The 25,088-nt window shown below is 43.3% G+C and overlaps 4 protein-coding genes and 1 long non-coding RNA gene across 6 annotated transcripts; 4 read left to right on the top strand and 1 right to left on the bottom strand.

The window, feature by feature from the left end:
- The first annotated feature begins 22 nt into the window (after positions 1 to 22).
- On the top strand, positions 23 to 5,272 carry gpr17 (G protein-coupled receptor 17). Of its 2 annotated transcripts, none has more exons than XM_057038443.1 (2): positions 23 to 618; positions 2,745 to 5,272. In XM_057038443.1, the coding sequence occupies exon 2, from the start codon at positions 2,746 to 2,748 to the stop codon at positions 3,760 to 3,762; it is 1,017 nt and encodes a 338-aa protein (XP_056894423.1). In that variant the 5' UTR covers positions 23 to 618; position 2,745; the 3' UTR covers positions 3,763 to 5,272. The 2 variants fall into 2 exon arrangements, with proteins under 2 accessions (XP_056894423.1, XP_056894422.1); XM_057038442.1 differs by having other exon boundaries at positions 27 to 618; positions 2,738 to 5,272.
- Positions 5,273 to 5,541: 269 nt separating this feature from the next.
- inpp5d (inositol polyphosphate-5-phosphatase D) lies at positions 5,542 to 13,192 on the top strand. The gene is made up of 27 exons (XM_057038426.1): positions 5,542 to 5,849; positions 6,403 to 6,466; positions 6,702 to 6,837; positions 6,924 to 7,062; positions 7,170 to 7,310; positions 7,391 to 7,481; positions 7,571 to 7,648; positions 7,739 to 7,816; positions 7,905 to 8,028; positions 8,145 to 8,251; positions 8,374 to 8,476; positions 8,561 to 8,757; positions 8,829 to 8,946; positions 9,018 to 9,114; positions 9,302 to 9,440; positions 9,571 to 9,679; positions 9,811 to 9,899; positions 10,177 to 10,258; positions 10,590 to 10,679; positions 10,758 to 10,868; positions 10,948 to 11,027; positions 11,112 to 11,199; positions 11,282 to 11,428; positions 11,515 to 11,578; positions 11,897 to 12,094; positions 12,431 to 12,828; positions 12,907 to 13,192. Exons 1-27 carry the CDS (start codon positions 5,710 to 5,712, stop codon positions 12,939 to 12,941), a joined length of 3,243 nt encoding a protein of 1,080 aa, XP_056894406.1. The 5' UTR covers positions 5,542 to 5,709; the 3' UTR covers positions 12,942 to 13,192.
- Positions 13,193 to 13,396: 204 nt separating this feature from the next.
- On the top strand, positions 13,397 to 15,997 carry smx5. Its single transcript, XM_057038446.1, has 5 exons — positions 13,397 to 13,663; positions 13,849 to 13,916; positions 14,064 to 14,094; positions 14,186 to 14,245; positions 15,342 to 15,997. Exons 1-5 carry the CDS (start codon positions 13,661 to 13,663, stop codon positions 15,465 to 15,467), a joined length of 288 nt encoding a protein of 95 aa, XP_056894426.1. The 5' UTR covers positions 13,397 to 13,660; the 3' UTR covers positions 15,468 to 15,997.
- Positions 15,677 to 22,705, bottom strand: bcl6aa (BCL6A transcription repressor a). Its single transcript, XM_057038435.1, has 9 exons — positions 22,547 to 22,705; positions 20,449 to 20,620; positions 20,138 to 20,359; positions 18,830 to 19,795; positions 18,458 to 18,639; positions 18,178 to 18,345; positions 17,938 to 18,068; positions 17,684 to 17,821; positions 15,677 to 17,581 (listed from the first exon to the last, which is right to left on the bottom strand). Exons 1-9 carry the CDS (start codon positions 22,575 to 22,577, stop codon positions 17,438 to 17,440), a joined length of 2,154 nt encoding a protein of 717 aa, XP_056894415.1. The 5' UTR covers positions 22,578 to 22,705; the 3' UTR covers positions 15,677 to 17,437.
- A 141-nt stretch (positions 22,706 to 22,846) lies between these two features.
- LOC130528760 (uncharacterized) lies at positions 22,847 to 23,626 on the top strand. The gene is made up of 2 exons (XR_008951388.1): positions 22,847 to 23,116; positions 23,410 to 23,626. It is a non-coding gene; the product is annotated as an uncharacterized LOC130528760 (long non-coding RNA).
- Positions 23,627 to 25,088: the final 1,462 nt, after the last annotated feature.

Genomic DNA, 25,088 nt, shown 5'->3' on the forward strand with positions numbered 1-25,088 from the left:
CTCCCGCTCTTGTTTTTCACATGTCTCCTATAGGGAATGGGGCCCTCTATTGAACCTAACAGGCCATTTAGAGAACGATCATCTCAGAGACTTCAGTCATAAACGTCTCAATAACACAGTCTATCGTCTGTCCATCGGTGGATGGGTGAGAGTTCACGCTCAAGGCGCTCGATGCACCACTTGGCTCGGTTTCCATGGAGTCGTACTGGATGACTCCTCGTGGCTGAGGCACGCTATTCTTCTCACCGCCACTAAAATGTTCTGCTTATTCTGACTTGGCCTATTGTGGAGCGCACAAGCGGCCCTCTGAGGAGAAGGGGTGGGGTCAAGGTTCAGACGAAAGGCTCCCATCAGGACGCCCTCTTCTCTTATCAAATTTGTGGCGACACAAAAAGAGCAGCAGTCTCATCCCCAAGGGCGCCTCGAGGAAGAGAAAAGAAGTTATAGGAGAACTTTTTTTGTGCGTGTGTCACCTCCTCAGCAGCTCAGGCATCCAAGTCTTCATTCTTCTCTTCACTCTGTTCCTTCGCTGACTGTCGCTCCTGGTTAGTGTCTGAAGCCGAACCAGCTGGGCTTTTATATTAGGATTTTGCTGTCAAGAGGAGCTGAAAGGTTCAGGTAAGCATCTTTACTTGAACACATGCAACTTTGTTCCAAGGTCAAACCCCACAATAGTTTAATCTGCTGTTGTGTTTGTTGATGGATGAAGGAAAAAGCGTATCTATGGTTTTAAAAATTAGCTGTAAATTTGTCTTTGGCACATCGAGTTTTATAAAATTCTTGTTTAAAATAGTTCTTGTTTTTAAGTGGACGGTTCTTTAGTCTTAATTCAAATATACAAAGACTATTGTCTTGAAGTAATTGTGATTATGGACGGGCAATTTTTGTAATCCCAATCCAATCCGTGCGTCCAGACAGTAGCATCTATCTAGGTTAGTCAAGTTAAGTCAAGTCACACATGTACAGTCGTGCCAGATGAATAAAGCTGTCCATCATCAGCTTTTCCAGGCTGAAGGGATTGATGTTAATGAGCCTCATGTCTACTGTCACTGATGGTTTTTGGCGCTGACAGTTCGTGCACGCAGCATCTGTCGCCGTTTTGTTGCAACGCATCATCAGTGACTAATCTCTGAGGACCAGGGGCGGCGCGTTTGTGTCCTGTCAGCCAGTAGTACATGTGTACAGTCCCGCTTTCCCCACATCAGCTCTCTTTGGGGATTATCCCTCTGGGCTCGACATTCTTGGAGACTTTTCTTTTCAGTGGAACCCTGCTGAGACTGTAGGGCTTTTCTCTGAGGGGCCTGAATGAGTCTGAAAAATCCCCTCCATTGTGGGTCGCAGATCCGGGCGCAGCAGGAGCATCAGGCACACTTAAGAACCAGGCAGACACGTCTGGCTGGGTCCTAATGGGCCAACAGCCTCGACAGTAATCTGATGAAAGAAAAAAAAATCCTTTTTTCCTTCTTGTTATTTAAAGGAACAACCTTATTTAATCACATTTTACCCTTTGATGAGCTGCTTATCTTGTTTATTTGGAAACCTCCCTTCAACAGGACACATCTGCAGAGTGATGAGTTCATCTCTGCCTGCGTGTTATCATATTATTCTTGGATCCTCCGCAAAAATTCAAAGTGCGTTCAGGGGAAAAGAGATGAATAGCTGCTCACACTGCAGTTAGTGTTTACCCAGATGGTCTGGCTAAACATGGAGATAAAGGCACAATAAAAGGAGTGGACAGCTCCACTTGCCAAAGACGGCAGATAGATGGAGGAGGGGATGGTCAAGTTTCTAGGTGTGTCAAAATAAATGAGTGTGTGTGTGTGTGTGTGTGTGTGTGGGGGGGGGGTCGCATTCCTGTAAGGAATATTGGGAATACAGTTGGGGAATAGAGAATTAAATCACAAATCAGGTTATTAAATCAGAAACTAGCTTAAAAAGCAAAAGAGCTGCTTAACTGCAGTCGGTTAATGAGCTACTGATAAAGATTACGTTATAATTTCAGTATTCTAATGCTAAAATGTTGTTTCTTTCATTGGTTCCTTCCAGTAAGCTTAACATTTGAATATTAACATCACATCGAGGAGCATTTCTGCTTCAGGTGCTTTACTATTTTTTTTAAATACCCTAAATAAGTAACATGTACAAGACTTACTGTACTTAAACTTCTTCAGACTTTCCGCCTGAATCTATGAATTCTTACTGACCAAACAGCCTGAGCACAAGTTAGGCTGAAGGAGGGAGGAGAATGGACTTCCTGAGTGTGTAAAAGAAGTAATTAACTACCGGTATGTGCTCTCAGGGCATGTGCACGCCACTGACTCTATTATTGCCTTTATGCACTGTGACAAATGAAAGTGTGTGTGTGCTTGTGCATGCAGGATGTTTTCTGGTGTGGTTTTCTAACTGAGCACCAGTTTGTTCTTTGAATAGTAATAATGAGAATTTTTTTATTATTATTTTAAAACAGCTTTGTTAAGTTCTTTAGTATGTAACAAGGTTGAAAGGAGGAATGATTGAGGTGAAACACGATGCGTTGTGACTTAACTGGACAGCTGGCAGAGTGTGGTAGTGGCAATATTATAATAAGAAACGAAACAAGCAGCTAAAGGTGGCAACATTCAACATGAGAGGAGAGGCAATGTTGGATTAATAGACTCTACGGTGACTCTGGACTGTCACAATAAAGCAAGCTATACCAAATGGTTGCTTTCAGCTAACAAATTGTCTGTCTCCTTAGCCAACAGCATGGAGTCTGCAACAATGGAGCTGCCCCCGCTGTCCAATCAGTCATCACAGCTCTGTCCAGCCGTGGACACGACGGCTGAAAACAGCCTGTTCGGCTGTTTCTACGTCGTGGTCTTCTTCCTGGCTCTGAACGGCAACAGCCTGGCTCTCTGGATCTTCTCTCACCAGCGTGGCTCTTCCTCTCCCTCCAACATCTTCTTGATTCACCTGGCTGTGGCCGACTTGCTGTACGTGATCGTCCTCCCCCTGAGGGCCACCTACCACCTGACCGGAGGCCACTGGCCCTTTGGGGAGGTGCCGTGCAGAATGGCCGGCTTTCTGTTTTACGTCAACATGTACGCCAGTCTGTATTTCCTGGCCTGTGTGGCGGGCGATCGCTACCTGGCCGTGGTGCACGCAGTGAGGTCGCTGAAGATCCGCCGCGCTCGTTACGCGCACATCATCAGTTTCTCTCTGTGGGCGCTAGTGACCGTCTCCATGGCACCTCTTCTAGTGTCCCACCAAACCGCAGAGGTGGATGGCGTGACGGTGTGCCTGCAGTTGTACAGAGAGAAGGCTTCACGCAACGCCCTGATCTCGCTGGCGGTGGCTTTCACCCCACCGTTTCTCACCACCCTGACCTGTTACCTGCTCATCATTTGCAGCCTACAGAGGGGCTCCAGGTTAGAGCCCACCCTGAAGCTGAAGGCCCTGCGCACCATCGGCGTCGTCCTGCTCATCTATGTGATCTGTTTCCTGCCGTATCACGTGAGCAGAGCTACGTTCATCCTGGGCTACAACCATCCTGATGTCTCCTGCCAGACCCGCAGAGGCCTGAGTCTGGCCAACCGCCTCACCTCCTCCCTCACCTGCCTGAACGGCGCCATGGACCCGCTCATCTACCTGTTCGGGGCAGAGAAATTCCGCGGAACCCTGATTCAATTGTTTTGCAAAGACAAGGCAGGAATGTCTGCAGCTACCAGCGGAGAGTTAAAGGGGACACGCGAGAGCTCTGTCAGTGCCAAGTCTGAGCTTTGAAGGCATCTAATTTAATCCCGGAGCGAAGTTTTCTTTTAAAAGTGTCCTGACAGGCTGAAATTTCAAGTGTTTTTGTTAGAACTGTTAACAACAATCATCCAAACATGAATATGAACGTCTCTGAATGAAAGCAGGATGTTAAAAAGAACCAAATAAGAAAATGCTGGGTCATTTATTAGGCACTTTTTAGGAATTTTGAAAGTAAAATCAAATCAAAAACAATCAGATAACTGCTATAAATAGTATAGTGTTAAAAGTCTTGGAATATATAATTACAATCACATTAGCGTCCAGGGACAGATATTGTAAGGGACACTTTTTCACCCCACTTGACTTGTTTACTCCTTTTTCCATTATTTTGAGGGTCAATCTTATTGTAATTGGATGGATTTCTGTGGAGCATTAAGAAGAGAAGAAGATTGGGGCTGGTTTGGCAGTCTGGGTGTGAAATGGAAAATGTAGAGCCTATAACACTCCTTTTAAAAGTTGAACTCAGTGTGTTCTGTGTGAGGGTGAAGGATGGAACCAATGTTGGAACCAGCCTGTGGAGAAGCTACTTGGGTTGGTTTTTACAAAACAGAAATGGAATATACTGTATTTTAAACATATTAACTCTGCTGTATTAACATTCTCCAGTCATTTGTAGTTACTGTTGTTTTTTAATAACGTGGAAAATGTCACCAAAAATGATAAGACATGTAAATATTCAACTTATTTGCTCATTGCATTTACTTAACAGTTAACTTGTCATTTTTCAATTAAAAATGTCGACCTCTGGCGGCTGTAGTAGGAACAGCAGTCAAATATCTGCGAACGATCGAATTTTTTTAAATTTAAAAATTAAGTTATTGTTTTGGTGTGTTTTTTTTCGCCTACTGTTTTTTTTATGTGGACGTCAGGTCTTGCTCTTTGACTATTGTATTGATTTCTTATTTTATTTTTTTAAATTGGAGTTGAAACTCCATCTCCAAATATCTGTGAGTTGCTACTTTTTATTTTTGTCTTCAGACACATTGAACTATTGATTCGAATTGTAAGCACACTGATTTTAAAAAAATATATAAATATTTTTAAAATATTGAGACAGCTCCCTACGTTTACATCGCTTGTGTTTGACAAATCTTTTTTTTATACATCCAGAACTGATCAGTTCTCCTCTGTGCGTCTGCCAGTGCTCCTATGATATTGCACTATAGGTTATTTTGAATTCTATTTCACTTAGAGAATGTTCACTTGAAAAGGAAGTGATTCAAAAAAAAAGAAGAGGAAGAAGACTTCAGACACTTAGATGTGTGTGCGTGTGCGTGTGTGCGTGCGTGTGAGAGAGCAAGCGAGAGATCGATAGAGAGAAACAGAAAGTCTCCCCAGCATTAGTGTCTAGTTCAGATCATGTGACCTGTAGTGTGAGGTTTTTTTTTGCAAAGCTTCCTGTCCTCCACATAAGTGTGTGAAACTCTTAAACTTCTTTCCTGATTGGTCCATGTTTAATAAAACATTTCATTTTTCTTAAGGCCTCCAAAAGTGTTTTTTTTTGTTTTGCTGTTTGCCCTTTTCTCCATTTATAAAGGTTATAAATAAAATGCATGTAGGTAGAAACCTACCCCCCCACCCCCACTCTCTCTCTCAAACACACACACACACACACAGGTACAACTTTTTCTACATTCCTTAAAATTATATGTGGTTTGTTTGTTTTTTATTAATAGCTGAGTGAATTTGGCAAAAAACAGGCAGAAGTAAAACAGCAGGACCCTCCTCTTCTCAAATGAGGAAGTTGCTGAGCTGTGGCAGCAGCTGGCTCCTGTTCCACTGGTAGGAGAGGAGCAAGTGAAACACTTTTGGATGTCACGCAAACATCAGCTAAAATGAAAAACTGAGTCGAATTTGGATTCGATACCTTTTGAGAATCGATGCGCAGCTCTTGAGCTCTTGACAGAGAACAGCAGGATGCCAACCCATCAGCCTTGGTACCACAGCAATATAACACGCTCCAAAGCTGAGGATCTACTTTCCAAAGCAGCAAGAGATGGAAGTTTCCTTATCCGGGACAGTGAGTCCGTACAGGGAGCCTATGCCCTCTGTGTCCTGTAAGTACATCTTCTTCCTTGGTGTATGATTATAACCTTCTAAAGAGGAAGTTTGGTGACACTCAAATAGCCTTGTGTTACATTTTACAGGCCAAAAGAGCCTTTGTCCAATTTGTCTATTATCTGTTTCATGTGAACACCGTTGTTGTCCAACATGGCTTGTTTCGAGATTGTAGTTTTGCCTGCTGGATGAGGCCTTTGCTAGTTCCTCTTTATTTGCATAGCATGCCGCTACAAAGCAAAACCCTTCATGCTGGGTAACATCTCGTTTTTTTGATTATTCAACATGCCATCTGATTATCACTGAGCAGAAATAGATCAGAACCCCCTTTGGTGCCATTGCACCGTAAAACCAGGACAGCAGAATGATGTTTGTTTGTGCAGCTTCTAAAAGCGCCCACATTCACACTCACACATAATGATGGTGGCGGCTAGTATTGCACACTCAGGCTGAGTCACCTACATTGCACCAGCCTTTCATGTCTTTTATTACACGATTCTTGCATATTTCTACATATGTGATTCTTGTACATGTATTCATTTCTGACCACAGATACCAAAAGTGTGTGTACACATACCGAATTCTGCCGAGCGAAGACAAGAGGCTCTCTGTCCAGGTGGGCGAACAGTTAAACCTAAAAAACCATATTTCTTAATACCCCCCCCCCCCCATAATGAATAAATGTAAATCAACTAAAAAAATCAAACTAAACACTAAAGTCACAAGACAGGAGCAGTGATGGGTTTGAGGAAGTAAAAGCCTGATGTCTGATTTAGTAGCAGATGAATAAAACCACATTTGCTCACACCTGTCTAAGGAGAAGTATGTGTCTGCTATGATCGGCTCCTCAGGCCTCTGAAGGCGTTCCTATCAGGTTCTTCTCCGTGTTGCCGGAGCTAGTGGAGGCCTATTCGAGTCCCAACATGGGTCTGGTCACACATCTGCAGTACTTGGTCCAAAGAGAGGAAGAGATGGAGGAGGAGCCAGGTCGGTGCAAACAGTTGAATATTGATCTTTAGGCTGATCTAACCTGGTTGTAAAATCGGAACCCTTTATTGTTCCTCGTCCTGCAGAATCCTATAATCTTCCGCCGCAGCTTCCACCCAGGATAATCAACGAAGTGAAGGACAGCGAGCCAAAATGTCCTGAGCAGTCCTGCAAGTCCTTCCAGGACACCTACTTGATGAGACTGCAGCATATGGACTTGTCAGCGTAAGCTCACATTTGCAGCGCCGACATCACACAGGCTTCCCTCTAAAGTGCAGACATAGAGCTACTTTATTTCCGAATTATATTGTGTCTAACATTAACACATTTAGAATACCAGAAGAGCATCAAGTGGCCATCCAGGAATACTTCAGGACCTCGGTCTGCTCGGATTTTGACCAAGTTCAGAGTGGTCACCCCAACCTCCCGGCATTAAGGAAGCTAATAATGACACTCTGCAAGAATCTAAACAGGTAAATTCCGCAGTCTTTAATTGAAACCCCTAAAACACTCAGGGCCACTTTAACCTGCTCTGCACTCTCCTGTGAGACAGTGAGATTTCTCGCATCCTGCCGGCTCTAGAGGTCTTCCACAGAGCCCTGGACCAACAGCTCTCCCCAGTGACTGGGCAAATGCTAAAACAAGTGAGTGCTGATCTCTATCATAAGCAGAATGAATAGTGCACATTAAGCAGACAGTATCCATCACCCTGGATTATTGAATTCATTTGTAGTTGTCTGCTGGCTATGGTCAATCTGTACCATTAAGGCTGGAGCGACTGACGAAGCTGCTCTACTCAATAGAAGATAAGGTGAAGTTTAACACCTGCTTTTCCTGACTGACTTGGTTTAATAGTTCTTGCTAGCCTTGTACTGACACACTGCTCCGATTCCTTCTATAGGCTAAAGGATCAACATTTGAATCCGTTGGATACGATGGTGGTCACCGGAAATCTCTTATACCAGTGGTGGTGTTTGAGGTACCGGCGTTAATCATTGACTGCAATGGAAGGTTCAGGCGTTGTTGTGAAGCTGGATATTTGGTGTGTTTTTCTCTGTGACTCGCAGGTCAAGCAAGAATCTCTGGGTATCTCCACAAAGATGTTCCTGAAAGTGGATGTTGAAAGCGGGAAGCTGTATTTCAAAAAGTCAAAAGATGGACCAGAGGACAAATACATTGTGCACAACAAAAGTAAAATAAGATAACATTTAAAAAAAAAAAGTAATATTTCTCTGTTTTGGCAATGGTCACACTGGACTGATGAAAATATCTTCATTCTTTAAAAAGTGATTGTTGATATTTTGCAGTTCTTCAGTTGGTCAAATCCCAGAAGGTGCCCGTCAAGCTTGTTATTGGGGTGGAGACAGAGAAAGAGAAGATTCAGCGCAAAGAATTCGTGTTTGATAATGCCAAGGTAGCAGATGCGACATGTAAACCGATACTGATTTAGCCCAATTTGAATTGCCTCAGAAGCAAATGCAGGTTATTGATGTATTATGAATGTAAACCAACCAGTGTTTGTGGTTTTCCCCCCAGAAAAGGGAGGGTTTCTGCCAACTGCTTCAGCAAATGAAGAACAAACACTCTGAAAAACTTGAACCAGACATGATCACAGTGTTTGTTGGCACCTGGAACATGGGTGATCTTGTTACCGTCACACGAGTTTGAGTCCATCTGATGCCGATGATGTGACGGCGCCTTAATACACACTTCTTAATTGCAGGAAATGCCAGTCCTCCCCACGACATCAGTTCGTGGTTTCAATGTAAAGGTCAGGGAAAAACACAAGATGACACGGCTGACCACATCCCACACGACATCTACGTTATTGGCACTCAGGAGGATCCTTCGAGTGAGCGGGAGTTGGCCGAGACAGTGAAAAGCGTCCTGAGGAACATCACAAACATCAGCTTCAAACAAGTATGAGACTGCGGTGCACGTCAAATCGTAATGTTGTATGAAGATGCTTCATGGGAGGTTCTCGCGTCCAGGTGGCCATTCACACGCTGTGGAACATTCGGATCATTGTCCTCGCCAAGCCCGAGCACGAGAACCGGATCTCCCACATTTTTTCTGACAGTGTGAAGACGGGAATCGCCAACACTCTGGGTGCGAGTGCTGTCTGGTCGTGATCTAATTCCTTTTATTGGACATAAGAATGTATTATATGTGTGTTACAGGAAACAAAGGGGCAGTGGGAGTGTCATTCATGTTCAACGGTACTTCCTTTGGGTTTGTCAACAGTCACCTGACTTCTGGAAGCGAGAAAAAGCTCAGGTGACATATGTCTTTCGCTCTTAAACAATTAAAAGGAGCCTCAAATAGAAATCAGGTTTAGGTAAAGATCAGGTAAAGGTTAGCAGCACAGAGGACTAAAATAAGCAGTCGGCATGGGGGCAGTATGTTTGAGCCTTATTGTGACCTGAGTCATGCGTGCACCAAACCTCTTTTGCTATATTTACAGACGAAATCAAAACTACATCAGTATCCTGCGATTTCTGAATCTGGGCGATAAGAAGCTCAGTCCATTTGACATCACGCACCGGTTCACCCACCTCTTCTGGCTGGGCGATTTGAATTACCGCGTCGACTTCCCTTACACGGTAAAGACCGTTCCTCAGATGTTTGTTTTTCCTACGTACAGAAATTTGTACTTTCGCATTTTGTAAAGTGAATTGTCAAGTTATCAGGTGTCTGAGTTTCTTCACAACCCTGCGCTGTTTCCTTTGACAGGAAGCTGAATACATTTTGACAAAGATCAAACAGCAGCAGTTCCAGGAACTTCTGGGTAAAGACCAGCTCACCACGGAAAAGAAAGAGGGGAAAGTCTTCCTACACTTTGGTAAACACTTGGACAAACACATGCAGACGATCCTTTCTTTTATACAAGATACTCTTTTCCACCTTGACATGGTGCTTTCATTTATTTTGAGACAATAATACCTGTTACATTCTTATATATTCTGATGGTAGATGAAGAGGAAATCACATTTGCACCTACCTATCGCTTTGAACGAGACACCAGGGAGAAGTATGTGTATACAAAGGCCAAAGCCACTGGGGTAAGCTTCCGTTCACAGCCAGGGCTTTTTTTACCCCTCCACTGCACACACTTAAAGCATGTACCTTAGAGCATATAGTATATATAGACCATACAGGTTATATGTTACAATAAAAAGCAAGAGGGAGCATTTACCAAAGTTTCTCTTTGAATAAACACTAAACAAGATCATAACTGTGATAACAAAAGCAGAGTTGGGAGGATCTGTGGTTGACAGCTCAGCCTCCTTTTGTAAAATCTCATCAATTAACGAACAAAAATTATTTTAACGCCTTCAGACAAAATACAACCTTCCCTCATGGTGCGACCGTGTCCTGAAGAAATCCTACCCTCTGGTTCATGCAGTCTGCCAAGCTTATGGTAAGTGTCTCCTCTTCAACGGTCACTTCCTGTTTGTACTTTTCACTGACTATCATAATGAAATAGGTAGACAGGCCACAAAGAGCTAACAAAATAGAAAAAGTGAAGTCCAGATATCCTGCCTCAAGACACAAGCCAACAGATAGGCCCAACAGACCCCCTTCAGGCTATGAGGACACTTTTTGTTCAAAGAACTATCAAACAGAGAGATTTCTAAAGTAAATGCTGAAGCTAACAAGACATCAGCAGAGGGGATGTGAAATTGGTTGTCCTCTGCAAGACTGCATCCGTATTCCTTTTTTATGACACACTTCCATTTTCACTTTTACAGGGTGCACCACTGACATCCTGACAAGTGACCATTCGCCGGTTTTTGCATCTTTCGAGGTCGGAGTGGCCTCGCAGTTTGTTTCCAAGCAAGGTACGATCGCTGGAACAACTTTTGGGCCAATGAGGTGTAATCTGCTGTGGTTTATCGTGGTTTATTGTCTCCCCTCAGACCCAAACAGTGAACCCGAAGGAGGGATCCAGATCATGAATTGCGTGGCTACTCTACTGACCAAATCAAAGACCAAGTTCTTTATCGAATTCTATTCCAGTTGCTTGGAGAGTAGGTTTTGTCCTGAACATTGCACTCTGATTTTGGGGTGATTTAAAGAAACCTTTTTTTAAAATCAAATTCCCTGCAGAAATGGTAAAAACCCCAGAAGGTGAAAACATAGAGGACTCGGGGGGATACATCAAAGTTCGCTTTGGCCATCAAGTTGAGGTAACAACAAGAGGGGTGGCGGCTTTGGTTTTGGATGAAACGCCTCTAGTATGTAGTCATCATCACTTGTTCTCCACTGTGAAGCTCACGCCAATCATCTCTGACCCGGAGTACCTTTTGGATCAGCACATCCTCATCTGTATAAAGTCGAGCGACAGTGACGAGTCCTACGGTAGTTGACTGACCCGCACCTGTCAATCCTCCAGTCTTACCTGAGCAGTTCTTATCGCTCACTTGGTGATTTGTTCCTAAAGGAGAGGGCTGTGTTGCGCTGCGAGCTGCTCAGCTCTGCTACATGGAGTTTGAGATCACACTGACCCACCAAGGAGAGACAACGGGCAGGATGACCGGCGGCATCCAGTTACGCACCTCTGAGGGCAAACCGACTGAGAAGCTGTACGGTGAGTCTGGATGTCTGGCAGGGACGTAGCGTAGAGTGTTATCTTGTGATCTTTATGTGAGCTCCAATTCTTTTCTTTTTTCCCAGATTTTATCAAAATTGAAAAGGATGACACTATTAACTCAAAAGGCAAAGGTGGCGACCTCAACAAGTAAGTGCGTTATTTTACATTGACGATATCTGGTAGCAGGTCCAGTGTGGGCCAAACATGAAAGGTAGCAGGGTGAGGTGCTAGAACACCCTCAGAGCAATGCCGAGGTACCCTTGAGCAAGGTACAACACAAGCTGGCGACTCACCCAAGGGTGTACCCTTCCTTTGGACATATGCAGCTGGGATAGGCTACATTACCTTCGTCATGCCCCTGGAAGGGTTAAAGCAGTCAAGAAAACGAAACGATATCTCACACATGACTCCTACCGGGTATGTTTTCATTGGGGGGGATTTCTAACCTTTGGCCTTGTGATTTAGGATTTCAGCTGCACAAGCACTTGATATTTCTAACCCCAGTTACATGGGGTTCCAAAAGGGCAACGTGGTAGATAAAGGCTGGAGTTACAGCATGCCACCAAAGAGTCTGGCCATTCCTGGACATGGAGGGAAAGAGCCCAAAAAGTCTGCTGGTGATGTGGGCGCACGCAGCCCCACACGGAAATCCCCAAATCACACGTGAGTCTTCACCACTGAACTTTCAAGTAGTTTAAAGCCTTCAGTAAAAATCACAGCTCTGGCATTGTTACCTAAATTACTTTTTAAAAAATCACTTAAAAATCTGAACATACGAAGTAGAATTAGAATCAAACGGTTTAGAGATATTATCATTTCAAATGATCATTTCAATAAAGACTTAATGTTGAGGAAAATAGAATAGTAAAATAGTTCAAATAGATTTCAATATAGTTGTGAATGAGTATAGTTGCAGGAAGGTTTATAACTAAAGCAAATAACAAAGCAATAATTGGAAATATATTGCAAGTGACATATTGCTGATTCTTTCTTTTTTAGTGGGGACTGTGACCAGATGTTTGACAATCCATTATATGCTTCGATACCAAAACCACATGGTCGGGGCAAGGACCAAGAGCAGAGGGATCATCGCACACCTCCAGATCACATGTTTGGAGCTTCCAAAAGTTCAGACAGGGAACCTGATCGACCCCCTATGCCCACCCCCCGCAACCGCTCCTTCACCTGCTCTGAAAACCGACTGCAGCCTCCCAGTTCCGAAATGAAGAAACCAGTGGTGCCCTCACGCTCAGAGGGAGGGATAGGACACAATAGGCCTCCTTTACCTTTCAAAGGTCCCCAGACACCCAAATCCAGGGATTACAGAGAGAACTCTGAAATTCCTGTTAAACTCAGGCCACCTGCAAGGCCTGGCCAACCACAGCCTCACAGAGACGGTAAGGAAAACTCTCGTTCTTCTCCCACTTATAAATTCACTGATAACTTATCACATGCAAACTCTTGTTCTTCTCTAGCACCTGAGGTCCCCAAGATCCGATCTGTGAAGTAAGACCAGACTGCATAGAAGACAGATTTTTGTAGCTCATCTTTGGGAAAACCATGAATATACCAATGCAATGACCTGGGCAATCAATAAATGAAATCAGCCAATTGACTCCACATGTTACTACTACATGTAGCTTGAAAGCTGTTGTATTGCTTGTACACTTTTAAGCTTTTGTTCAACTGTTTATTTGTCGGTTGTTTGGCTTAAACAAAACCACTGTAGGAATAAGTAAAAATCCTCGTGGTCGTGCAGAATGGTTTTATCATTTTTATAAAAAGGGTGTTAGCTCACCTTTAGAAGGTGTGCTCACAAGGAACAAGGTACTGAACCTCCAAATGTTACTACAAACTGCAATAACACTCAACACAGACTCAAATATTGAAATACTGATTAGTGATACATAGTAATATCAAGATAGTAATACATGACCGGAGTCATTCTTTTTCCTACCACAGTATGTGTGATTCATTAAAAATAAAAATAAATCAATGAATAAAACAAAAATGTAAACGTCTGTCCATACTCGAATTCACAAGTTGGGGCCATGCGCCAACGGTGTCGAACCGTCATAAAACGAGAATTGAGCCACCGAAGCGTTGAGCGCGCATTTGGCTCCTCCGTGTGGACGCGAGCGGTAACTGCACCCTCTCCCGTCGCAGGAATATTACGCAGCATAATACGACATCAACGTTTGACGCTGAAACACAAGAGAAGCGGCAATAATGGTGAGGGAAAATTATGAGTAACAAATGGGTATTTTACATTAATTATCTTATTCGGTGGCTCAAAAAAGTTTTAAAGTACCCGCATTTCTTTGAAGACTTCTTTATAGCTTATTACATTCATTATATGGTGCTTCACTGTTAGCGTGTTGCTAATGTTACTCTCTTCACATCGATCTGTTTTACAGCTTTTCTACTCGTTTTTCAAGTCATTGGTCGGGAAAGATGTAGTGGTGGAGCTCAAAAACGACCTGAGGTTGGTATATTTATTGCAATGCTCGCCTTTGTGTTCATTGCTGAGGTCTGCCACTAAAGAATGGAACGGTGGCGACTTCGGCTCAAAACACATGCTCATTATTCCGTTTCTGTGCTAATAATATTATATCCGATCCTTTCTTGTCAGCATCTGTGGTACCCTCCATTCTGTCGACCAGGTCAGAAAAAAATATTTTCAAAATATATTGTCTAATACGTCGGTTGGCTATGTTTTCAAGGATTTGGCGTAACTTTTCTCTACTGTTTCAGTATCTCAACATAAAGCTCACAGACATCAGTGTTACAGACCCAGAGAAATATCCACACATGGTAGGTTTCACTGGCTTTGTTTTGGCTATATTTCAAGGTTATCTCTGTGTCTTATACCTTCAGGAAGTCAAGTACATTATGGCTTCATATGAAGCTACATGGTTAAAATATATATTGTTTTCTATATGACATGGTAAATCCAATACAGCATTCACAGTTTGATGCAGTGTTGTGCAAGCATGTTGGCATCCCCGGTCCAAATTTCCATTAATGTGAACAGTTAAGATTCGAGTGCAAAAGAGGGAGCTTCACCCTGCAGAAGATTGGGAGCCCTGGCAGTTTTTGTCAGAATCTATATTTGACTGCAAAAGGTCAAGAACCTATAGAAGACTGGAGAAGCGCTACTCTGTTCTACTGTTAAGTTATACCTACACAAGAATGGCCTTTATCGAACAGATCTAAGAAGAATAGGTTTTCTGCATCCTCATCAGTAAATCAACATCACAAACACCTGTCCAGCTGTTAAACTTGCAAGTGGATCGATCCAGCTTTAGGGTTGTGTTGCCGTCAATAGCATGGGAACCATCTCACAGGCAGAGTGATGACTTGAAAACTCTGGAAGCAAAAAGCATGAAAGCATCTGTAAAACAAAGTTGAATGGAGGACGTCTGGGTAAAGATCGTAACCTCAAAACCCATGATGGGCAACCTCAGAAGGGCCAGCTGAAGGTTTGCCATGACCCTGATGTCTGTCCTAAAGACCATTCTGTGACCACAGAGGAGCTCAGAAATCTCCCAGAACTGGAAGACTTGAGTCAACACAGACTGAAAGAGTCTCTTGGTCAGCTGCACTAAGCGTTTCCAAGCTGTGGTACTGGCCAAACGGGGTGCGACTTGATTCTAACATTTGCCCCTTTTCCCCTTCTCTTATTTTAAAAATGTAAATACTTAAAAGGATTTTGTTGAGTATATGAAGGCAACAAGTTTTATTTCTAAGCCTTCCTCTTAATTGTTCACATGAACCCAAATTTGGACCGAGATGACCGAACTTTCCATGCCGCTGGCTCATTCCATGATGCATTTTTATCACTTTCAGCTCTTTCCCTGTGTTTCGGTGTTGATCTTTACATGTGGACTGTCTTGTTCTTGAATTCTAGCTGTCGGTAAAAAACTGTTTCATCCGTGGATCTGTGGTCCGGTATGTTCAGCTCCCTGCTGATGAAGTGGACACCCAGCTTCTGCAAGATGCTGCAAGAAAAGAGGCAATGCAGCAGAAGCAGTGATGCTCCACTGAAGGGTTTTGTTTTTGTCTGTGTTGGGGGGGGGGGGTTACGTGGATTATTAGTAGTTTGATTTATGTCTTGATTTCATTTAAAGTTGGTTCTGTTTAAGCAGCACTGTGTTTGCTGTATTCTAGTGTTAAATTCGATTCTAAATTCTTGTGATTACTAATTTAAAAAGCAGTAAAATCAGGTGTCCAGAGAAGGCTTAATTGTTTATCCTTTTTTTTTTAAATTGTAAATGGACACAGAATTAAACAGACAAATTAGGTCCCAGTTGAGATAAAACTGTTTCTGTTGTACAATTTAAGCACTGTTGATTTAAAAGGTTTGGATTTTTTTTAATGTCGATTCATAATAAAAATGAACAATTTTTATTTCTCTTTTGCTCAAATTGTCATTTAAATGGAGTTTTTCATAGACTTGTTTTTTAAACGGTGAAACCTAAATTACTTATTGCCATGATTTGTGGTCTTGGGAGAAAACTATTTTGTTTATCCCGGAAAAACTTGGAAATTAAAATTGAAATCATGTTGGCTGCGTTGTGCTGTTTTGAATGCTGGAACAGAAAGTTAATTTCATGTTTTAGCCATTAAAGACCTCAGACTATGACGAACATCCAACCTGAAGAATGTGGAGAATTCCCGGGATCAACTGGTTACCAAGTTTAAATGTTCCAGTGTTGACCTAATTATTATACATTTGCATTAATTGTATATACATTTTAATGCAGATGAGCATTTCTTTGTTAATATTCTGCTCGTACATGCGGATTAAGTTCACAGTTCAATAATACAAACAGTTGTGAATACAAAGAAATTCATTACCTTTATTTTACATTCATACATCTAAACATTGTACAATAACTTTAATGAGTTTAAAAAAAGAAAAAAAATCCAAAAACAAGTCCTGAAGATTTACAACGATGAATTTGCATGTTTTAGTCTTGGTGACGACAAGCATTTAAAAATATCTACAGACACTCACACACGGGGATCAAGGACAAGTGTTGTCCTTGAGTTGTACCTTAATACAGCAGGTCTGAATAAGTGAAGGATTCAGTCACCGTAGAGAAAGGCACATTGAATACACAGTGTATGTACAAACCAAAACGTCTACACGAACACAACTGTTACTGTAGGATCAAGAACAATGAGCAAAACTGTAAACTTTCACTTATGGAAAAATTAAAAATAGAATTCACATCAATACAAACACATTTGAAGCAAAATATTTTCTAGGTCATAACAAAGCCGTACCTTGAAATGCATGTTAACACCTTAGATTGGCTCTGCCCGCAGAGAGCAATCCCACAAATATAATTACACAATATGTCACAATATTTCTGGAGCCCACCCCCCCCCCCCCCAGATCCGTCTGCAACGACAACAGAGTACATCATGCATATGTTCAGACAGCAGCCCCCCCTCAGATATGTCTTCAAAGGATCACCTCCCCCTCCCTCCCCCCTCATTTGTCACATGAATATGGCAACCTGACATGGTGCAACGCGTACACACACCTACATAAAAATGCAAAGACAACTCTGTACAGCCACAAATCTTGTCATCTCAAAATATATCAACTGCCCGTCAATCAAAATTTTCAATACTTTCAGAAAAGTAAGTTCTCTGATATAAAATACTGTATTTTCAAAAACAGTTACGTTTACATTCCATCCTTCACAACAAAATAAAGCTTTATATACGTACCTTCAAAGCTTAGAAACACTTCCAACATACATATATTGTTTTTTATATATATATTTAGAACTATATAGAAACAATAAAGTGACTAAGAAGCCATATGTGGCTCTACGTTCACATGTAGTGGAGACCCGTTTAAAATGGCATAAACAGCCAATTGTCTAATAAACACAGTGTGGCGCTACAATTTTTGATGATTGTACGAGTTGCTTCTTTAAATTCCAAGGTCGAGATTGCCTCCGCGTAATTTTGCTCCCGTCTCCCCCTTCAGCAAGTCTTTGTCAAGTCAGTGGGCATGTCTGCCGTCGACATGCGGTACTGGATCTTGGTGTTAGTGATGGCGCCGTGCTTTTGCCGAAGATGCAACCTCAGCTGACTCTTGTGACGGAAGTGCAAGTTGCATTTTTCACACTGACCAAAAAAAAAAAAAAGAGAGAAAAAAAGGTTATATTTTCAAAATATCTAAATACATCAATTCTGTGACCTGGCGGAGGCGGTCGGCCCCCAGCTTACATGGTAGGGCTTTTCTCCAGTGTGGATACGCAAGTGGCTCTTCAACGTCTGCAGGTGCCGGAAGCGCGTTCCACAGATCTCGCATGGATATGGCTTCTCGCCCGTGTGGATTAGCACATGGGCTCGGAGATGAGCAACCTAGAAAAGGGGGGAAAAAAACACATGCAGTCAATTCCATGTAGCTAAAATCCTCTAGACCTGTCCTTTCTCAACTGAAAGCAAGCCCAGAGGCAGGATGGTAGACATGTTATTACCTGTACAAATCGAGCCCCACATGTCTCGCATTTGTATGGCTTCTCTCCTGAGTGGATGCGGGTGTGAGTCTTGAGGTTAGCTGGTCTGTTAAACTGAGCACCACAGATGTTACAGCGATACGGCTTCTCTCCTTAAAAAAACCAAAGCAAAAAAACAGACAGATGCGTGAGGAAATGTTAGAAACTCGGATTTAAAAGAATAAAAGCCTGACGGACTGCGACCGAACCCTTTAGAAGTACCTGTATGAACAGTCTTGTGGCTAGCAAGGTTGCCCTTGTAGCGGAAAGCAGCCTGGCAGCGGTCGCACTTGTACGGCTTGTCGCTGTGCACTTGTAGCATGTGCTGCTTCAGTGCTTCATCCTCAGCAAACTTGGAGTCGCATTCGTGGCAGAAGAAGGCTCCATTTTCTGTTCCGGAGAAACAAATTTGAATTCATTTAGTAACGGGCCCGCCTGGTCCGAATTGAATTCCGAGCCTAAACAATAAATTCCAAACTTTGTATGGACTTAACGGTCTCACCGCAACTGGAGTCCGAGTATTCCGAGTGCAGCTCCGTCATCTCTTCAGCTAGATGGGACCTGGAAGTTTTGGGACAGACTTCCGAGTGATGTGAGGATGGAGTACCACAGGTCGAGCAGTTCAGACGGCTGGAATAGTGCGGAGGTTGGCTTTCACCGTTCCTCAGTGACCCCTCAAGGGCGCTGCCAACGAAGCACGCATATTTAGATACAGTGAAATGAATAATTTTGTTTCAGAACAATGTAAAAAAATTGCATGGAAATGTCAAACCAAAGAAAAGATTAAAATCCTAAAAGCGCATGAGAACAATAAACCAAAATCTTCCCAGCACATCATAGAAATGATGAGGGAACCGTCGTGAGGGAACCTCACCTGTTGATGATGTTATTCAGACGGCTAGCCTGGGGCACAGGGAGGTCCTCGCTGTGATCGTTGCTCTTGATGGTGGTTTGTGGGTCGAGGTTTTCTGAGTCGCTGGGGTGGAGGTAGGGCTGCAGGCCGTGGCGCTGAGGTGAACGAAGCGTGGAGTCCTGAATCCCCACCTCCTCCTTCTCCGCACTCTGATTCAACACAATGAACTTGTACTTCTTCCAGTTGCGAGCTTTGGGATCCGGCGTTCCTTGTGAGGCTGGCGCTCCCGTACCTTGAGACAGGCTTGCGTTCTTGCTGCTGCAGGACTCCGTCGGGGAATTGGGCTGGCAGTCTGACTTTAGGGGACTCTGCGGGCTGCTCATGAGGTTCTTGCGTCCCACGGAGGAGATTCCGAGGGGGTAATGCTGATGGATCAGGTCCTCCTCACTGTGCGCAGCGTGATCTTTTCCAGAATCTTTCGGGTGATCGAGCGTCAGCACGGGGAACGTGCGTTTTCTTGTGCCTAGAGCAATAGAATGGGTAACCCCCTCATGGCTTTCCTTCCTCATCTCATCATCTCTCACAGCCTCCCTCGAAGCGTAGTTGGTGGAGTGAATGATGCTGGAGGAGCTGGAACCCACTGCCCTGGTGTACTCTGCCCTGATCATGTTGGCGCTGTCATGTGGAGAACAATGCCTGTGGTGGACGCCGCTCTTTGAGAGGTCAGCGAAAGCATTTTTGGCATCAGTCAGCTTGCAGAGAGGGAAGGGGAATCCTGGAATAGGAAACTGCCCGTAGAGATGATAGTTGCTAGGGGTGGTGACCCCGCTGAACATGTTTGAGCCGTAGGGCCTCCCATCCCTGAACGGAGCTACGCGGCTGTGCAGACTGTCGACAACATCATGGGGCCGGTAAGCATGGACATCCTGAGGTAAAACCAAGGGACTGACCAAAAACTCGTCTCTGGACAGCTTGGCAGCGGGATCACTGTTGATGAAAGGGACAGAAAAAATAGGGAGGTTCAATATTGCCGATATCCGATACACAGATATCGTACAACCGATACTGATATATGCGGGGTTAACAGAGTTGTGCCAAACAAACATAAATAACTAAAACTACACATTACATGTCTAATATTTTGAGAAGTTTAGCAATAGCTGAAGAGTTTGGTGTATAACGTGCGTGTTGTGTAAAAGGTGTGTCACTAAAAAAGTAAAAACTGATAATTTCCCTTTTCACTTGCCAATATCGGTCGATAATATCGGACATCTCTAGAAAACCCTCCCCCACAAATAGTAACTATGAAAAAAGAGAGCTGGAACAAACCTGGATTTGATGAATCGGTGGCAGGTGTCCACGACATGGTCCATCTGCAGGTAGATGGCGGTGTTCATGATTGCCATAATCAGACTCTCTTTAAGCGTCAGACGGGAGGTGTACATGAACTCCAGCAGGATGGCGAAGCCCTCAGGGTCCACCTTTGGGTCCAGACTGATGGCGTTAAGGTTGCACTTGTGGGAGTCAGTAAAGATGGTATAGAAGAGCCCACTGTAGCCACAGGAAAGAAACGAGCCAACGATCAGCGACAAAATCTCAGCACAGGAGCCGAGAACGTGGCTAATGTGATGAAGTCATACCTGCAAGCCATGAGGACGGTCTTGTGTGCACGAAACTGCTGCCTGTTGACCAAGATTGTGACATCTGTGAGAATATCTCTGCTGCGCAGCCGGTTCAAGTTGAGCAGGACATCACTGGCGTGGCGTGTGAACTGTATGCAGCTGTCTGCTGCGCAAGCCATTTTCTCAAGATCTGCAAACAAGACAAACATGCTTGACTCCATTTAATGTCTGGATTTTTTTTTAGCCGATTTTTCTTCATGTTGGTACTTCAATAACACAGAGTTGTGTTAATTTTACGACTGTGTTTTTAATCTCCGATTTCTGGTATTTTTTCAAGTGTTTCAGCAACTGTCTGGGCTTCTCCAGAGGGCGGCGCCATTTATTAAATAAACATTGTCTAGACTTTTAATTTCTACACGGAATAATTTCTGTCTCTCCCGTTGCCTCTTTTTAGAATCACAAAATGAGTCAATGAAGACATCAACACACAGGGTGGAAACACATTCCAACAGACAAGTGTGAATAAACGCTTCAAGCAATAAAGTTGTTCATTTAAAAAAGCGCAGCAAAAATCTACTGAGGTACATTTTACACTTATTTACAAATATTCAGGAAATGCCGGTCCGTTAAACACATCAATAAACTGGCAGCTGTAGTTTATACAAATATGTCATTTAGCGCGGAAAACGTTGTCCTGTTATTTTTGTTCACGGTCACCAGGACTGTAAATTACAAAGGGTTTCATTCTGGAGTCATTTAATTTATTTTTTATTTTCTAAAAAAAGGCTGTCACATGAATACGAAAAAAAAAAAAACTTAACTCTTGTGTGGTTTCTACCCATTACGCGCTGATAAAGGTTTTACAGCGGATGTCGTTCTCATTTTTAGTCTCTCTTAAGTTATATGTGAAGCGTTTGGGTGTATTTTAAGTCCGACATTTAATAACAACAACAGCAAAAAAAGCACCTAATATCTGGTTAGTTTAAGGCCCGTTTGAAATGCGCGTAGATTTATGACAGAATCTAAATCTTAAAACATGTCAAGAAGTTTGTAACTGGACCCGTCTGAAAATAGATTCAGGGCAAACTAAAGCCCAAAGTGACACACTCCCTCTAAATGAACGACAAATTTGCGGCAAATAAATAACACTTTTTATGGAATCTATGAACTTTGATGCAGACGTTTAACCCTTCAATCTGTTAATAACCAGTCTGCCAATTAAATCACCAGTCACCAATAAATATCAGATTTCACATACACCAGTTTATTGTTTTGAACATGTTCCAACCGGCGCTCAGTGCCGAACTAACACCAAAAACCCAACAATTCGCGTCAACTTAGAGCGCAAAGTGCGCAGCGCTGCGTGCGTGGTGCAGCACGGTGTCACTGTGGAAACATCCGAGGCAACTCGGTGCAGCGTCGTGCTCAGCAGCCGCGGAAAAGACGCTTCCCACGGAGCACTTGTGTTTCCGCCGCAGCGTTATGGAAACAGGGCAGCCGGGTCGGCGCAACCTTTTGCGCTGCGCGACAGCAAATCACCGTCGAGGAGACCACCGCGCAGCGACAAAAACCACCCCAGAACCTGCGGCTGCCACGCTGCCTGCAAAGTTATTCTAACAGCGCGTCTGCGACGTTGCCCAATTACACTGCCACTTCAAGGCAATAAAATCTCACTCCATCAAAACGCGTTTTGAAGGTTAGACAGAGCGATTACTTCCAGTAAAGATCTAGCGCAACTTGGGAGCCTTTAAACAGGCACACGCCTATTTTTCTTTTCTTTTCTTTTTTTTTTTTTACCACGGTCCACTAAACAGACGAAATGACAGTTTTACAACGCGCGTCGGCGCGGCGTGAGAGGCTCCAGGAAGGCTGTTGCCCGTCCCTCCGCTTCTCCGGTGCGCCGCGCCGAACCAGATGAGCTGTCAGAGGGAGCGGCGCAAGCGCCTGTCACAACAGGGGCCACTTCAGAGTTTCAAACTGCCAGCAGCCGCACACGCACAGCGGCCCCGCTTGTCCACAAACACAGCACAGACGGACAAATATCTAAACATCACCAAACATACACAGCACACAACAACTTCGCGCCAAATTAGACAAAAAGGAATTTAAAAATCACCTGGTAGCGCTTTCCTAGAAACTTCTTGCATCACCACTTCTAAGAACCCCAGTTCTAAGAATCAGACGAGCTCAATTCTCGGAATTTGAGTCCGAGATCGTACCATTGTCCCAGGGCAGGGGGAGAGGCGTTTTTTTCACCATGTGGAAAACGGAACTTGTTTTAAGGTCTTTTCTACCACCGTACGCGACCATTAGACTTGGCAACAGTCAACACAACACACTAATACTATCACAATGAGTCCGATATGTCTCACTATCTTATTAAAGCGTGCATTATATTTCTTTATTATGTTCCGACACCCCCGCCGTTTTGGTTGATTCCACAGTCACAGGACGTAAGGCAGACGACGTCACCACTTCCTCAAACCCAGCCCCCCGAAATTCTCAGAACTGAAATGCTGTTCTCTGCTGCGTGTGATGTGTCTTCCCTTCTGTGGAACGCGCAGAGCTGACGTGCACAGCACAGTGCGATGTTTTAATTAGGGACGACCGGACACTTCGCCTCTCTCTTAAAAACAAACAAACAATAATAATCCAGAAAGCCCTTGTGTAGCCAGATTTCCTGCAGGTATGCTGACTGCATGGGGATGCTTTTAAATCATCATCGGGAGGGTTTGTCATCACATTTACTTTTCTAGGTGCTGTTAAAGGAGCTGCGTTGCGTTTTGCGTTACGTGCTAAAGTAATTTGTGATTTCTGAGTAAGTGATGCAACGCGGCGTTCTGAAAATCACGTGACTCTAATATTAAAGCCAAGAAAAACAGATGTGCGTGAAAAAAAACCGACTTAGTGCACTGAGATATATCATATTGTAGTTTTTGATATTGAGGTATTTTTAAATTGCTGTTTCTCATATTCCAGGATTTTATTGTCTGTCTCTCTGCTTTGAGGATTGTTTTGATCCTGTTTGAGTGGATAACTTATTAAGTGGAAGCAGTGGTTGTCCCTGCAAAGGCTTCCTGGAAAAGAGATCAATGCAGTGTTGTGATTTATGCCTTTTAACTTTTAATTCAAGGCATGTCCACTAACTGTTGCATCATGCCAGAGTTTAGAGAGAATAAACCCGAGTTTCTAAAGGTTTCGCTTCACTTGTGTTGTCTTTTATTTCACCCTTTGTCAGTCTGGAACGGCACATACTGCTTTGAAAGCCTTAGAAGCTGGATGTGGCGTAAGTGGACGTTGATCCCGGTCATTGATTTTAATTTCAACATTTGCTGCCAGTCACCTACCTTGGAAACTTTGCTTGTGGTGATTCCAAATCACGGATTCCGTCTCTTTTATCGGACCATTCAATCCTTGGCAGAGAAGGAACATTTCCTGAGCTGATAATAGAGAATAAATGCATGTTCATAAAGGTAATTACTAGATACATTTATTGGTGTTACACCACTTAAAGACTCATTAGCATGTAGCTCATTTCAAAGTAATTGGAATCTAAATAATGAAACTAATTACATCACCAAAATAATTAAAAAGGCAGGGTACAAACAGACATGACATGCAAAAAAATGTTTTAACGATCTGGGTTTTTGTACAAAATAGGTTTTCTCATTTACATGAGTTTGCCTGAGAGAAACTTAACCCTTTGTGCAACAACATTCTCCTCTCGGATCTAAATAACAATTCCCACTGGATTGTCCGCATACTTTACAGGAGTTTCTGATTCAGCACTGCCAAAATACAAACTATCCGCAGCTCCAAACAAAGAGCAGCGTCAACTTTATTTCAATCCACTTGGGGGACGTTTTAGACACTCCAGCACACTTATGCATAATGCACGGCCATAAACCATCCAGGAGTTAGAAAGGCGATGTGTAATTTACCAAGGCCCCATGCTGTGCCTAACTGTAGAGAGAAGAGATAATTACTGCAAATCCTTGGCAAACTCCCGCTCAAAACTACTCCTAGCAAAAAATAAATGACCCACTTACAGGGGACGGAGAACGTGTGTATGGTGTGATCAACATCGCCCTGTTTAAACAGGTATCTGACATTTACGGCACTTGCACACATGAGCAGCCTAGATCTCCCTGTGGGCTGCAAAATGCAACAACAGGTCAGGCCACTGAGGACCTGAGCTCTTTGTTAGGGCTGTTCATGTAAAATTAAAGCATGTTGTGACGGGCCAGCACGATATAATAACCTCATGCACGGCTGACTCACTGTGAGACACCTCAAAGACGTGTTATTCCTTAGGCTCGGTGCACGATAGGTCATTGAATAGAAATGCCCAATGACAAAAGGCCTGAGGCCCGGAGGTTGCCTCACTTCTTTTTTTCCATAAACTGCACACTTTTGTCTCGTTTCACAGCAAATTTCTGCCAACTTCAGTGTTCATTGTCAGCAAAGATGTGAGTGTAGAGTTTTGTTCTGAGCGGCATGATGCAACCAAGCTGTAACACCAAACAGATAATGCTGTTAGCTACAGAGGTCTTTTCTAGTTCCTTTCTTTAAAAGAATTTCTTTTTATATTGTTAAGTTACACTTTTTTTTTTTTAACTCTGTGTGTCCCAGAAGCATTCCCGAGCCCCCCCCTTTGC

This window comes from Takifugu flavidus, chromosome 7 (assembly GCF_003711565.1).
Source record: "Takifugu flavidus isolate HTHZ2018 chromosome 7, ASM371156v2, whole genome shotgun sequence".
NCBI classification, from domain to species: Eukaryota; Metazoa; Chordata; class Actinopteri; order Tetraodontiformes; family Tetraodontidae; genus Takifugu; species Takifugu flavidus.